We start from the raw sequence: 16,298 nt of genomic DNA, 5'->3' as shown, positions 1-16,298 counted from the left end.
CCAGGGGTTAGGAGAGCAGGCACTTAACTCCCAGGGCCCTGGCTCATTCCTGGAGGCATCGATTTGTCCCCAGCAACATCAGAGAGCTCTGTCCTCCTGCAGCTATCAGCACAGTAAGCACACAGCAAACAGAGCAGGGAATGGGAAGGGGACAGAGCTGCAGAAACAAAGCCACATGCGTTTTAGGACATCATTGCACTTCCACCCAGGGGTAGCACTGCTTCAAGAGGTACAATTCCAGCCTTGGAGGACTCCCTTTGGATTTTCTGGCTTAAACAACCTAAGGAACTTCCAGGTTTGGGAAGGCAGGAGGGAGGCACAGGCCAGGTGTAAGACCCAGGGAAGGCAGACGGGTAAAGGCAAAGTGTGTTTGCTCTAAGGAATTATTCAAATATTGGCAGTTTGGGGTTTATTGCAGGAACACAACATTTGCAGTGCTCAGAAAAACAAAATTCTTCCAGGCCCTTCCTTTACAACCGTGATTTTGAATACGGCAGCCAGAGTAACCCAATGCTTCCAGATAAGCTGAGAGAACAGGCTGGTTTCATAAAACACACCAAGGAGGAGAAGGTGTTTGTTTTCCAAGGGTAATGCTGTAACAGAACTGCACCAACTACGAGTAAGGATTAAAATAGCTGTTACAGCTGAACCCAGGACATGGGTAATGTGCAAGCAGAACCAGGGGAGGACAACTCAAGGGTTCATTAAACACAGAAATGAAAAATAATAATATTAAATTCTCCAGATCTTGTCTGTCAGGTTTATGAATGACTTCAGGAAGTATGAAACCAACTGTTTAACACCAGCTAGAGGAAGCGTTCCTTCCGGATGGCCCATGTGAGAGCAGTGGGTTCTCCTCTGTGCCCACTCAGAAGTGGAGGCTGTTGGTCACCAAAAGAGGCGTTTCTAAGCCTCGTAATTCAGCAGCACTGGCGTGGTTTGTTAGGATATCCTGCAGATAAACAGACACTCTTACCCTAGCCTTGCCCTGCAGCTGCTTCTCCAACCCACCAAGATGTTCAATAGCTCCTCTTAACACTCCCTCCCTCTCACCCAAGTCCGTGTGGGTTCCTGCTTCGTTTTCTTCAGCACCAGATTTCAGATACTGCAAGACATAGGACTTGATTGCATCCCTGTTCTCTGTTATGGTTTCCCAAATGAGAGGCAGGTCCGTGCTCTTTGCCAGACTCAACAAATGGAGCAGAGCCTGGCAGATCTGTGTCCTGAGGCTGGCACTGTACTTGAACTCCAGGAAGTCCTCGGTGTCTTCACTCTTCTGCAGGGCGACCACCAAGGCACTCCAGATGTGGCAGAACTGCTCGGTGGAGCCGTAGCATTCCCTCCTGCTTGGGACGGAGAGGGCCATGGCTGACTTGATCCGGACTTTAAAGTTCTTGCAGGACTTCACCACTGAGGAAAGGGCACTGTAGGCTTGGGCGGTCCAAGGAGCCTCTCCTATAAAACCCCAAACCAAACCCATTCCAGTCAAAATACATAAAACCATAAATCCACCTCCTGAATATTGAATGGGTTTACATTTACTGTATTTATTCTGGTGTAAATGAGAGAACCAGGGGGTATGAAATGAAAAATTATTTACAAAGCTTCAGAAGATTAACTGGTTTTTAAAAGGAAAAGTGACATTTTGCATCTATTCACAGCTATAATCCCATCCTCATACTCTCTTCTAACATGGCAGATCCAACTGAATATAGCACACTGGTGCCTGTATTAACATTTGCAGGATCTGAGCCTATTTCCCTGGCAGGAATGCTCTGACAACAAGGTTCTGCTCAGTTTGCTTTCCCCCTCTTCCCCAACACGTCTGTAACAGAGCCCTTCTTCTCAAGACCACAACTTGCTGTGCAAATCCAGAGCCAGGGGGACAAGTTACTCACCGAGTGGCAAGGCAGGGTTCTTAAACACATTCCCCAGGGCGTAGCAAGCATTCCAGCGCACCTTCATAGTGGCCTCACTCTGAACAGTGGAAATGAGGGCCTGCAGAGATTCCTCGATGGCTTCCCTGAACCTGGGGTTTGCTATGTGATAGGGCTGAAGGAAATGAAGCACATTCCCAAGGGCCCGGACTGCATTGCTCTTTACCTGGAACACACATACACAGAAAAACCCCAAACCATGCTGGCTTTCAGCTTATAGGCAAAGCTTTTGTCAAGCCTGCTGTGAAATCATGCTCAGAACCAAACCAGGAGCCTGTCTGGAAGCAGATTTGGTGTCTTATCAGATGGCAAGCTCTTAAATGCCACCAGAAAGACTGTTCTGTGCAAATGGTCACCCTGAAAAAGAGGCAGACCAACCCGCTCCTGCACTGGGGAAAAGCACAATCAACTGCCCTGCAAGTCAAACAGGAAACCTCCAAGCATGAGCCCTCAGGAGAGGATGCTGAGCTGCAGCTCCCCATCGCTGGGGCAAAACACCCCAAAGTAACCGGTGACATCTCCCCCCCTCCTTTTCTTCCTTGTAAGAACAATGCAAGAGTTAACCACACCATGACACAACTCCACCCTCCCTCCCCTCACTCGTACCTTGTCTCTGTCTTTGGATGCTTCAGTTGCAGAGCGTAACATTTTCAACAGGAGGAGATCAGAAAATTCCTCATGAAAACTTTGTCCCATCGTTTCCCTGGCAGGAGAATCACACAGTGAAAGGCCAGCTCGGATGATCCATCCCCAAAGATGGGATACAATCCTTTAGAGAGGCGTATGAACAACCTTCACTCTTTAGAGGGCTAATATGTAAGGCAGACCTTACTACATGTGACCACTATGTTTATTAATTTAAAACCAAACTATCAATGCAAGTAAGCCAGTTAGCAATGCATTAAGTCTGTAATAAAAAACAGAGGGCAACGAATTGCTCAGAGGCAATTCTGCAGCAGGAATATATGATAACTATTCCTCCTGTTAAAAATGTAACAGTAGGTCAGTCCTTGGCTTGAGGAAGTGTTAACTATTTATTAATTTTCCTCCTGTGTTATGCTGAAAGTAACCAGGAAAACTCAATTACACAAAGCAACACACAGGCAATAGAAAACTGAAAAGTAAACTTGGAATATACTCCAGACTAACAAGTAGGAAGAGCTGAACCCAAGCAGTTTAGAACTCAACCCTCAGATGGACACCAGATTCTTGTAACAGGGTCACAGACACACAGGCTGAGTGGTTAAAGAGAAGCATCTAAGCCAAATTTGAGGGGGTTTTGACACTAAGTAGATTAGTGTCCTCTGTGTGATGCTGCAGGAGTAGGGGCAGGGAGAGGACTTCCAGAGGCCCAGGCCACTTACGTACATGTTGATGATCAGGGTGTCTGTAAGATTGCCCAAGGACCACGCTGCTTTGGCACGGACGTTCGGAGACTTGTCATGGAGGGAATCCAGAATAGCATTTGCTGTGTCTGCCACAAACATCACGTCCTATGAAAGCAAGAAGTGCTGCAAAGTCAGGAAGCTTTAAAGACTCAGGTGATTTCCTTAGTAACACATTCATTCTGGCCTTCCCAGGGGAAACGATACCTGCACAGAGACCAGCTCCATTCATATACTCAGTATGTTTGTACAGCTTGGTTTGATCTTAAATTAACAGTGATCAAGTTCACCACTCCCTTGAGTGGCTGTTGCTGAAAGGTTTCAATGTATTATTTCATTTTATTAGTGCTTTAGTTACTTTGGATTTAACATAATTTCCTGGACTGCCAATCTTACTCTCATCAAATCCCACTTGAAGTAATTCCTTCTCCAAGCTCCCTGTTGAGCTGCCTGTTTAATCTTCTCTTCTATGGCCATTACGTTTCATTTTCATTCCCCTGCCTATGGAAAAGAGTTTGCTTTCAAAGTCTTTTGGAATCAAATCTCAGCATCAGCTATTGCACAATTATTACAATCACTGAGTTCAGGCCACGCTGCAAAAACTCCAGAGTCTCCCAGCTCAGCCAAGCCAAGACCAATTTTTCCTATGGAAACCATCCAGCATTTTTCTCTTGATAAGCTTTACTTCTGAGCTTGGAAGCAAAGCTGAAGCCTCCACATTAAAAACACGCTGTACCCCTGCTCTGCCTTCACAGCTTCACCTCATTTCTTGCAGCTCCTTTGTGCCAGCCTGGCCCCCCACTTCTGCCCCCAGGAGCTCAGGGAAGACCCTGGCTTCCCTTCTTTTGCTCTCACTTATGAGGCACTTTAGCTTCTGTTTCATCTCATTTAAACTTGCACTGGTTCTGTTCACCACATAAGAGGCAAGACCAGGTGTAGAGACAATAAGGAAGAGCTACATACACACTGCAGACCAAAAGCAAGTAGGAAGGCCAACTCATTCCAAAAGAACTCATGTCCCACATCTTATGCTTCACCAAACCCATTATGAAATGGCTCAAAATAAGAAAAACAGGGCAGTTCTGACCTGCCTGAGGCAAGAGAAGAGGATGTAGACTCCAAGCGCACGTGCGGCAGCAGCTTTTACCAGTGGGTTCTCACTGTGGTTCAGGCCAAGGAGCAGAGTGACACACAGGATCTGCTGGTCATTCTGCAACGAAAACCAGTCATGGCAATAGGGAGAAACTGAAAAGATCTCTGTCCCACTAAGACAATTGAAAACCCCTCATATGTGGAACCTATACAAACTACCATTCAGAGCATAATCTTTAAAGTAAATTGTGTGGCGTTTCAGGATGCCACACAGGAAATGGGAATGCTTCCAGCAAACAAGATCTTGTTGCTCTTAGGTAAGACTACAAAGGAAACCAAAATATTAACTATCATCCAAATGCAGACAGCACGGCCCAGCAGAGGTAAAACCACTGGATCAGTTGGTTTTTCCTGTCTTACTTCACTCTTTCCCCTCCATTAACAAGGACAGCCAGGCAGATTAAGTTCATCCCGGACAGATTGTCAGTTTACCAATCCATGACAAAGATCTTGGTTTCATCGGAGCAAAGGGTCAGAGTGGGCACTGACTTGACCCCACAGGGACAAGAGAGTGTATGGGATCAAAGTACAGGGTGATGAAGTACATGCTGTGCTTGGAGAAACCGGACGGAGAATTCCAGAGATACTGCTGTACTAGCAATTCCTGGGCAAATGAGACCTGGCAGAGTACTCCCATCAAGAAGGGCACAGTGACATAAAAGGAGAGGCACAATGCAGGGGTGATACACTGCCAAGGCTTTCATGTTTAAAAGCGTATTTTATGTTGCAAAAGGAGAGTCAGGCCAACATATTTGTTTGCTTCTGCCAGGGCAATCGCCACAGTTCAGTGTTTTAAAAGCCAGCCAAGAGAAAAGCCATGCATGTGAACTGGTGACCACCATCAGTCCGTGGCTGTTAGCTCAGCTGTGTCTTCAAAAGATTTCACCAGCAAAATAACAACCCTTCACCCCTCCCTCAAGCAATGAAATCCTTGCTCTCCATCTCCCCTGCATCACTGACAAGGCCAAGTATTCATAGCAGGGCCAAACAGCTTCTGTGACCCACAGTTTAATTGTTTTGGCAGATTAATAACTCCCAACATTGCCTTTTCCAGTCTTCAATGGTCACAACCTGTTCAGAATGCTTATGAAAAATCTGGGAGGTTTCTCCACCCTCTCATTTTAAGCTTTAAGAGGCTTTACACTGCTGCAATCTGGTAGACAAGATCAAAACCTCAGTGGGTTTAAAAATGCCACCTTAAAGGAGTGCTCTTACCTTCAGTCTGCTGAAAGCTTCAGGCAAGATAGAGGACAGGGCATCACAGGCGCTTGTCTGCAGAGTCGGATGGGGAGAGCTCTGAAGAGTGCCAGGCAAAGGGCCATTCAACATCATGGTCCAGAAAGTTACAACCTACAGAAGCAGCAGCCAGGTTTATTTACTGAAACTCAGCAATTATACCTGAGTCCTACAACAGGTTGTCTTTTGCTATGATCATCTTTAAGACATCCTTACAGCAGGTAGCATAATCACACATGGAAGTGACTGCAACTCTTTGCAAGCCTAAGCTACTTGGCATTCAGAAACATTTTAGTACTGCTATCAAGTACTTACTCACTGAGTTCTGTTTCTTTCCTTCTCAAGGCCATATACACTTGGATTAGCTTGCATTAGGTAGGATTACAACCCCCTTCTTGAATCCAATTAATGTGCTTGACAATTTGCATTCACATCAAGTAACAGGAACCTGGTGCTACTGGACATGTTTCCTATCTTGTAAGGTCACTGGTGACCAGCTCAATACTTAGCATAGGCCAAGGAAGCTTTTAAACTTGGCTTCTGTTCACAGAAGCAAGACTTAAACAGGCCGAAGTTACTACCAGAATGCCAGTGCCCCAGCTTCCACAAACCTGTCCAACAGCCAGCCTCAAACAGTGACCTTTCCTGAAATCACATGCATTGTGGTCCTTCTGCACTCGTGAGCAGCCAGAACATGCAGGCTGGCTCTTGTAACAATGCAAATTCACCAGACTCTGTTCTTCCACCTTTCTGACTTAGATGAGGTGGGAAGAGGAGGAATGAGGAAAGGCAGAGAGGCAGTGTTAACATCACATAAAACAATCCCCCCCCCCCCCCCACCTGCCTACAGACACAAACAGAACAATAAAGGAAGTCTACCAAAATTCTCCATATCAGCGCCTATAAAGCCACAGGGCATCGAGTCCCTTTGTGCTTTCCTGCAATTGATTTATTTATCCATGCCAGTGGCTTTGCAGAGCACTCAAGAGAGGAAGCTCAGTGAAGTGGAATCTCAGAGGGAGCCCACACGCTTACCGTGCTGACCGGTACTCTCTGATCAGGGCTGATGGCTGAATCGGGTTTGTACTGCTGCAGTACACCTGTGCCCAGCTCCTCCAGGAGCTGCAAGGAAACAAAAGGCAACTGGGTCTTCATCAGGGAAGCCTCAAGTTCTATGGAACCATAGCAACCTTTACCTAGGACTGTAATTATTTACCCAGGGAACAAAACGGAAGGATTCAGTATTGGTTTGGACTCTATTCTGCCCCTGCTAGTGAAGAAATTAGAGGAAAAGCCTTTCTTACATCAAGTCATCAGCTAGGACAGCATAACAAATTGCCATACAAAGAGGAAATGTCCTCCGAGCTGTCCTCTGGGTGACAGAACACAGCTCCTGCACCGGCAGATGCTAACTCGCACGTGCTCTGAATATCCATCACTACTCATCTGTATTTGCAAAGCACACTAATAGATAAAATTGACTCAGTGAAGCAACACTCCTCATGCTCTTACTTTGGCTCCATGAAGCTGAACGGATGGATCCATTTCTTCCATGCATCTGCAAGCCACTTCTCCAAGCTCTAGGAAATAGCTCTGAGCCATAGGAAAATGGCCTTTCACAAGCAGGGCCAACACCTAAACACAAACAAAAGAAAATCCATTCACCCTTTTTTCCTTTTATTAAACCAAAATACCCCAAGTACACACAGAGAGGATGCTCATGTGCAAATCAGCACTGGAACCACATACTAAACTCTGATGTACCTTGCAGTACAACTTCTAGAATACCAGAGCTCATTCAAAACCTTCCTGTTCATTACCTTGTTCAAAACCAGCCACAAAAGCACTATCAGGTAGCAACACAATGAATTATTTACTGTAAGTGAGGTCTCCTGTAGCTAAAAAACCAAGCAAGAGTGCCCGTAGAGCAACACATTCAGTATCTCCCCACCTGTAAGGCTTCCAGTCGAAGGGGACATGGTTCATAAACGCTGGAAAACGATGGGAAGTTCGCATCACTGTCAGAACAGGAATCCTCTCTGGGCAGAACGATGATGGACACACAGAGACGGAGCAGCCAGCATGGCTCTGGAGATGTGCATCCTGCTGGGGTATCCCCAGGCTCCCCTTCTGAGGGGAGGGGTTTTCTCCACTGCTCAGAGGAATTAGAACGGTGAGGGGTTGTGCTACCACTATGACTTAGCCCTGAAGAACTGGGCTGCTGCAAAAGTAACTGCACCTCTGGCAAAGGTACTTGGATAGATACTATAGCCCCTAATAATGTGAGACTAGACACTCGGACATTAACATCTGCAAGAAAGAACAGGGCAGGGGAAGAAAAAGCCACTCCATTAGCATCTCACTGACACATCAGCATCCTTCAGCAGTTTTCGGACAAGACAGATCATAACATGTAATTCAGTAGAAATGTATATGTTTATGTATTGATGAATCACAGGGGGAAAGAGGGAAATCCACAACTATTTCATAACAAGCAATGCCCAATGAAGGCATCACACGCTCAAAGAGGCTCCAGTCAAATGAATACAAACCTTTATGGCAAATGTAGGGCTTTATCTGGTTCCACACTCTCGTCAGCAACCCAGGTTTTAAACGGCTGTATGGGGCATTTGAAACCAAATTTGCAAGGCACTGAAACACACAGAAGAACATGCATGGAGCAGTGGTTACGATGTCAGCCTTGCCTCCAACACATCTGGTTTTACACTGGCAATTTTAGGTCATTTTGACAGCTAATTATCTGAGGGCACCTAAAACCAAATGCAATTATCTGCTGTTTGAAAGCTGGCTACAGACTTGGCTCCTAAGAACAAGTATTTAACTGTTGTGACCTGCCATAAAGACCAAGGAATTTCAGTAGCCCATGGAAAGCTTTTTTTGCCAATTTCCACTTTTAAAGCCAATGTGAGAATCATTTTACAGGTTCACTCAACCCCAAAAACTACACAAAAGGAATGCAGGAACAAGAGAATTGTGCTGGAAAGAACCCCAGAGCTGTGTAGGAAGACTCAGTCGATGAAGTCGTATGAGATGGTAACAGATTATTTCCCACCATCACCTTAGTCCTCAACACCTACAGTAATTCCTGTGCAATCCTTCTTCAAGACATAATCCAAGAGACCAGTATCATCTCTTGGCAGCATTCGGAACACTAACAGTACAGTTACCTTGACTATCTGTGTCAGGGTTTGAGAAGAGGATTCTGCCACCAGGGCCAGCAGCAGACAGCGGTGCAGCTCCCGGATGCTAGAAGCAATAGTTACAGAGAAGGGAGTAAAAGCTCTCTTGTGGTCATTAACGTCTTCGGCAACAGAAAGGAACTGCTTGGAGCCTTCCAGGATGGCTGAGAGGACTTGAAGAGCACAGGCACGGGTCTGAAATGATAAAACATTTATTACCCACTTTTAACACCTCCTTTGAACTGATGGAGAACATCAAAAGTTAGGGAAGTCTCCTTCTCAGACAAGAGAAAATTCATCTCCAACTATTTTTATCTCACAATCCAACCAATCCTTTGTTTCCTTACCCAATACAGCCAGCAACACAGATACAGTAGCCAAAATACTTACTGAAGGCCAGAGAAGACAACTCAAGATTAATATGGCAAAAATGCAATGCTTTTTCTACTCAGAGCTGCCTCACCTTTGGAGAAGGGTCCTTTAAAGCAATAGTCATCAAGGACACTGACTGGGGGCTGCCAATACCAGGAGCATCAGGAACAAACGCTGACCAGTAGCCATAAAGAACTCTTTTTTCTATTGATTTTATAGCAGAGAGGAAACAGGCCAGAGCCCCCTGACGAACATTGGCTTGGTAAGATCTTAAAAACAAACAAAAAGATTCATGAAATAGCAGCAAAGGAGAGTAATGGACCTAACCTCTCACTAGCATTAGTGGCCAGATGTGATAAGAAATTCTTCAGACCAAGAACAGGAAGAGAAAGAACAAATTTGCTTTCAAACCAATACAAATCACTGCTTTCCTATCTTCTTGTATCATCACATAAATCAAAGCTGTTGATTTTCTCAACAGCTTGAAGACCAAAGCACTAGGACCCTGTTGGAAGTGTGGGAGGCTGCACCCATGTAAAATTCATGTCAGGTCTGCAGGAACAGAAGGTGTGTTTTAACATGACACACGAGTTGAAATTGTTCCGAACAGCAGCACACTGCTGCTGTGCTTTATGTTTACACCAACAACAATCACCTCACTTTGCTCTGTATTCCACCTTCAGCATCGGAATATTCCGACTCACTGCTGCTGATTCTTTTCCAGCTAGGATAACGTGAAGACAAGTGATCCTTCCCAGCAGGCACGTTTGCAACATCTGATGCACGACTCCGAGGATCTGAACCAGGATTCTTCTGCACATTTTCAAAGTGCAATTTCATCATGTCTGCTCCAAGGGCTGATTCATTTCCTGCATCACCCGAATCTCTCCCTTCCTCCACAAACTCTCCCTTCTTTTGTTTCCCTTTGGACTTCTTTCTTCTGTTCTGTTTTAAGACAAAGCCCACATCTTTAGTATCTGAGAGTCTGCAAACTCTGCTTATTAGCAGCAACAGTAACATCAGTATAGGAATACCTTAGTGTAAGCAAGCAGTTAATATCTGAATAGCCTCAAAATTTAAGGTTTGGCCTCTTCATCAGTAAAGCAAAAGATTTCCAAGAAAGCTTTCAGTTAAAACCCCTATTTCACACAAAAGTGATTGAAGAAGAGGAATGGTAAATGCTGCTGTAGACTTACAGTAGACATTTAACATGTGAAAAGAAACAAGTCAACATGACTGCACATCTTTATTTTCTCTCATGTCTTTCAGATAATTGGTAATCCAAAATGTTTACAGGGTTAAAAAATAACCTGTAGAAGGATTAAGGGGCGGGGGGAGGAAATCAGTCTCGAGATGAACTTGACTCCCCTAGGAAAGAGTCAAACAATTGTGCAAGTGTTACAGAGAAAATGTAACTTATAAAATAAGAAGCTTTGCCTCGTCTGCACGCACCAATCCCATGTCTGCAGGCCAAGAATTCTTGGCTATAGATGAGTAACTGATGCACAGAGCTCAGCTCAGGAAAAGCAATCTCCTCAGAGCCATTTGTGTTCTCCTCATCTGAGTTTACAAAGCAATTTTACTAGGAGCAGAGATTTATGATCAATACCTTTAAAGCAAAGAATGAGAAGTGTATCAGATGCTCAGAACACAAAGAGCCACCAACATCAGTCAGGTAACACACAACTGCACAAACACGTGCACAATGAACATGCAGCAGAAGCGGTGTAATTCAAACTTACCCCTGTCTGCTTAAAGGTGGCTGGTTCTGACTGTTCCTGTTTGGCAGGCAACCTTTTGTCGTACTGAGGTAATGGAACTGGGTACAAGGCTGCTGGCATCTCTATGCTTAGGCCTGGCAGTCCATGAAACATACATTTCTAGAATAGAAACAAAAACATTATGGTCCTTTCCCTTTGAGATGCACAAAGATTTACTCTGTATTTACTCAGGTGTTCATCCATTTTCAGTTGGGGTTGTAATCCTTGCCCCCTCTAAGTGCTGTATAACAGCACTGCAACATCAGAAATTCAACTATATCTAGAAGGATTTTAAGTGGGTCCAAAGAAATGAGCCTCCCATCTTTCTCTCACATTCTTCTGTGGGAACTCCAGTTAAGAAGCTGTAAGAGAAACTCAGTGTCATCTTTATATCCCACAATACATATTCCCACCATGCTCGTGCTTCTCTGCTCCCTCCTTCTTGTCTTCTATTGTTTCCCATTTAACAAGCACCTGGAAGATGCACCTTCCAGAGTCTGCCTCCTTCTCAAGGTGGACTGAAGTACTCACTTTCAATACTGCAAGAAGAGATCCAATTTGGTCAGTCTGCATTAGTTTCATCTTCCCACCATTGAGAAGCGACTGGATACCTTTCAGTGCATTCTGCAGTAACTGAAAACCAACACACAGAATTACTCACTTTTCCTTCCCAAAACACTGAAGGTTCACATTTTTCAAGTGACCTTCTGGGGAATTATGGTTTAACTCAACATAATTACTGGGACACTTACTTATGTTTATTAAAAACCCAGACTATTTAAGCAAAACCTCAGTTGACAACATTCCAAATGTCACATATTCCACATTCCAATATTCCAGCAGCACAATCTCCTAATGAGAGTATTCTAGACAATTACACTCACCATGCAAAAAGTGATGTCATCTACATCAGAGGTTTTTGAAGACTGCAGAACATTTAGGAAAGTCTCAAAACAGACACTTCTGTAGGACTCATCCAAGTATGGCTGTTCAGGCACGCTGAGATTAAAGCAGGAAGACACAAGTGGTTGGTTTACAATCCATCCCACAGACTGAGACCTAAGCCCTCTGCCAGGCTGAAGAGCACAGCCTCAGGTGGATGGTGGCTCTTTCAAAGGGAGCAGCTCTACCACTGTAAAGAACAGAAGGAAACCTTCTGCACAAAGAGCTAGTACAGTCATAGCGTGTCTTACACCTACGCTGCTTCTGTGGCCTGCTTCTTGATTACAATGACTCTCCAAGCACAGCTTAACAAGCTCTCATGCTTATAAATGCTTTTTAGGCAAAAACCAGCATTGAAAAGGGCTTAGAATGACTGTGGCATCAGCATATTTACATGTGGAACAGAAAAAGGGAGTAACTGACAATCACTGTAAAAGCTTTTAACTGGCAATTTCTTATGCAAAATTAACCCAGAGAATCATTGCAGGGACCACAAAGAACTACACTTGTTTTCTTCCTTAAACTAATCTCTGTGTCGCTGTATCTGGAAGACTGAGAGTTTACCATTTTATCCAAAGAGACCCTGGAGCACTGAAGTTCTACATCTCAAATTCATGCATATACCCCTTTTAGACTTAAATTTGCTGTTCCCAGCCCAGAGCACAGCAGCCGTCCTTGCTGTCAGAGGTGCATCTCCCAGGGCACCCACTCCCCCATCTGGAAGGCTCGCACGCACCTGAGACAGAGGTTTGCCATGCTGCGTACTGCTGCCCTCCGGAGTTCCATGTCGGGCTGAGCAGCATCGCTGAGCTGCACCAAGAGCCCAGCCTTGCCCAGCAAATCCGGGAGATGCTAAAACAAACCACCAGGAGCCGTTAGGAATCAGAGCTCTTCCCTCAGCCTCCTGCTTCTTCTGTTTGGTAGCTAAAGATATCTATGCTACCAAAAAAAGAGCTGTCAGCTGCAGATCCAGATCCCACAGACAGATTATGTTTAGACAAAAATTACATGAAAATATAAATTTCCAAAGTTCTCCTATTTTGTATTGAAAATTACTGAGTGTGAGCACAGTTGAGGCTGAGTCCCAGTTTATGCTTTCTTCCCAGACACAAAGCTAAGTTAGTAACAACTGCTGTACCAAATGGCTGCAGTTATATAGGCTACAAACCCACGCAAGCTGGCAGCTCCAAAACTGCTACCATCACCTCCCCGTGCTTCAGCCCAGCAGCAGAAACTGCTCTGCACGCTGCCAAGAGCTGGTGACGGCAGGATTCAACATACCAAGCACCATCAGTCACACTGCAGCAACAAGGAGCTTCATGCAGACCTCAAGACTGATACCTGATAGGCTCCGCTTTGGAAAGGCTTTGAGCCCACTGATCTGGTTACTGGGTAAATTTCAGGCTCCTCAATGGAGACTGCTGAGTAACGTGCAATTTGAAGCTCCCCGTGTTCTTCCTGCCCAGTACACAGGTATACCAGGGTGGTCAGACTGCAGCCTAAGCCTGGTGCACTTCTTCAATAGACTGCCTTTGGCTCAAGCCAGGTATGAGGTGGTCCCTATAGCTGCAGCCTGCAGATATAGAGGTATTTGGCATGGGAAGGATCTTGTTATATCCTTATTATTAGCATATACACCTACCACACCTGAAATTCAACTTCCATCAGTCACTATTTAAATGATACCTAATCTTAACATGAAGATAAGGCAATTTGAGAACATGATAGTTTTCTATTCTTTCTTTTAGGGAAAAAATAAATAAAAGTAGAAATGGGGTGCTTGCAAACTCACTTTCTGACATTTAGGTCCATTATTGTAGACAAGAGCTGCCAAGGCTTGCACAATTTCCACATGTGTCCAAGAGCTGCACTGTTTAAGAGCCGAGATGCAATAGGAGAGAAGGAAGTTCAAGTTCTGTTCATCAACCAGCACCTGTTGGAACAGAGAAGGTCAAGAAAACATCATTATGTACTGCTGGAGCTAATATACTGTGTGTATTAACTAGTATATTAGTACATACTAATATACTCAGATACACTGGTTACAGACTTGGGTGATCTGGCTGTTAAAACTACAGAGCATCACAGAATCAGCCAACACAAACGGACAAACGGACAAACCAACACAAGTGTCCTGTAACCGGGATATTTTTGATGGTGTATCATGTTTGACAGAGCTGTTTTTACATGGGGAACCAAGCTAGAGCCACAGATCAGAACCTCAGCTAAGAGTAAACATGCAATACAGGGGAAAATCCAAGTAACTCTGCATGTAGGTTGGCTCCACAGCACTGTAAGAAGGCAGGAGGTCTCCCTGGGAGGCAGCACACAAGGAAAGGAGGGACAAGGCCAAACTTTCCATACCTGAAACCTGTTAAGTAAGTGATGGATAAGCTGACAGACTTTGCTGACAAGATGTTCCTGATCAAGGTGAACCAGCTGACAGGCTTGGACAAGCAGAGCACAGACATCCTGGAAAACAAAGCCTCAGTTTATTACTTAGAGACTACAAAGCCAGGGCGGAAACCACATCGTCAGCTGAGGCTCTGCCTGCACAACCAGATCTGCGTGTGGGTACCACTGGAATCAATACACAGGGATAATGAAATGAATGAAACTCCAGATAGTGAGCTTCCCTTCCCCTCATTCACCACCAGGCCTTCATCCCTGTGCAGGGGGATGCTGACACAGGACTCATATTGCAATAGTACTGCTCAAACAACACAGCTTAGGCACTGGAGTTAAATCCAAGCCGATAATAGTAGCAAAAGAAGTATCTAGAGTTAGATCAAGACACGGAAGGGGCAGGGGGAGACCACTCTCCAAAGAAATAAATTCCAAAGTGCAAAGTAATCCTAGTCTGGAAATAAAATGAAGAAAAGCGGGTAAATCAGCAGTGCTTATGGAGCAGTAACGAAGTACAGTGTGCTCCAAACAAAGCAGTGTCAATACTGTGTACCTACAGCACTCAGCATTGAACGGCTCACTTTAAACTTGACATGTTTTATCGTCTGAATACCAGACTATGATATCACTCAGTCCTTTGCCCGTTACTTACTCCTGCTGCCTACAGACCCATCACTGCGCGCTCACCAGCATCTCCCACCGTGCCCACCCTCCATCCCCACCACCGCTCCCCCCCACGCCGGCAGCAGAGCTCACAAGCGCCTGCGGAGGCAGGGGAGGGAACCCGGGTGGAGGCAGAGGGGGTCCACGGTCCTGGGCAAGGGGGGAGAGCGGAGGAGGCGCTGGAGAACCCCGCGATGGCCCCGCTCCCACCACGCGGTACCTGCGGGCTGGGCCCGGCCGCCGGCGCCGTGCCGCAGCTCTCGGAGATGAGCTGGTCGAAGAGCAGGTGGAGCTCGGTGCGGCGGCTGCTGTCGGGCCGCTCCGCGCCGGGCCCGGGCCGCAGGGCCCCCAGGCGAGCCAGGTACCGGCGGACGGAGCCGCCCAGCTCCGGCTCCGGCTCCTCGGCCACGGCCGCCGCCATCTTCCGCCTTCCCGCCGGCGGCGCTATGGCAACGCGGAGCACTTCCGGGGCGGGCGGGAGCAGCAGGAGGGGCCTAGGGGCCGGGTGTCACCTTCACTGCAGTGACACCATCGCGGCGGTGTCACCCTCACCGCAGTGACACCATCGCGGCGGTGTCAACCTCACTGCATCATCACCCTTGTGGCTGTGTCACCTTCACTGCAGTGACACCATCGCGGCGGTGTCACCCTCACCACAGTGACACCGTCGTGGTCGTGTCACCCTCACCGCATTGACACCATCACAGCGGTGTCACCCTCACAGCATCGTCACCCTTGTGGCTGTGTCACCCTCACCGCATTGACACCATCACAGCAGTGTCACCCTCACAGCATCGTCACCCTTGTGGCTGTGTCACCCTCACTGCATTGACACCATCACAGCAGTGTCACCCTCACAGCATCGTCACCCTTGTGGCTGTGTCACCCTCACTGCATTGACACCATCACAGCAGTGTCACCATCACAGCATCGTCAGCCTTGTGGTTGTGTCACCCTCACAGCACTGGCACCATCATAGCAATGTCACCCTTACTGCAGCATCACCATCATGACACTGCCACCATCATAGCAACGTCACCTTCACAGCTGCACCACCATCATGGTACTGCCACCACCATGGCAATGTCACCCTCACAGCAGTGTTACCATCATGGCCATTCCACTCTCACATGGCGCTGAGCCCAGGGAGGAAGGGGAATTCACGATGATGGAGCAGCAGGACAAGCACAGGCACCTGCCCCAGGCAGTGACTGCACCTCTGGGCCCTGGGACTGGGTGCCATGG

General features: G+C 46.4%; 1 protein-coding gene across 1 annotated transcript; it reads right to left on the bottom strand.

Annotated features, from left to right (window-relative positions):
• Window positions 1-392: 392 nt before the first annotated feature.
• On the bottom strand, window positions 393-15,585 carry HEATR6 (HEAT repeat containing 6). Its single transcript, XM_061470717.1, has 21 exons — window positions 15,581-15,585; window positions 15,274-15,547; window positions 14,349-14,456; window positions 13,777-13,917; window positions 12,721-12,836; window positions 11,927-12,041; window positions 11,574-11,675; window positions 11,025-11,162; window positions 9,938-10,227; window positions 9,374-9,551; window positions 8,899-9,105; window positions 8,263-8,362; window positions 7,662-8,020; window positions 7,223-7,345; window positions 6,746-6,832; window positions 5,690-5,824; window positions 4,410-4,532; window positions 3,306-3,430; window positions 2,544-2,640; window positions 1,899-2,103; window positions 393-1,455 (listed from the first exon to the last, which is right to left on the bottom strand). Exons 1-21 carry the CDS (start codon window positions 15,583-15,585, stop codon window positions 869-871), a joined length of 3,615 nt encoding a protein of 1,204 aa, XP_061326701.1. The 3' UTR covers window positions 393-868.
• Between the last annotated feature and the right edge of the window lie 713 nt (window positions 15,586-16,298).

Source organism: Pezoporus flaviventris, unplaced genomic scaffold (genome assembly GCF_033815535.1).
Source record: "Pezoporus flaviventris isolate CSIRO_AGI_PZ_B2104156 unplaced genomic scaffold, CSIRO_AGI_Pfla_v1 ptg000063l, whole genome shotgun sequence".
Classification (NCBI taxonomy): Eukaryota; Metazoa; Chordata; class Aves; order Psittaciformes; family Psittacidae; genus Pezoporus; species Pezoporus flaviventris.
This window is presented reverse-complemented; position numbering and strand designations above follow the sequence as displayed.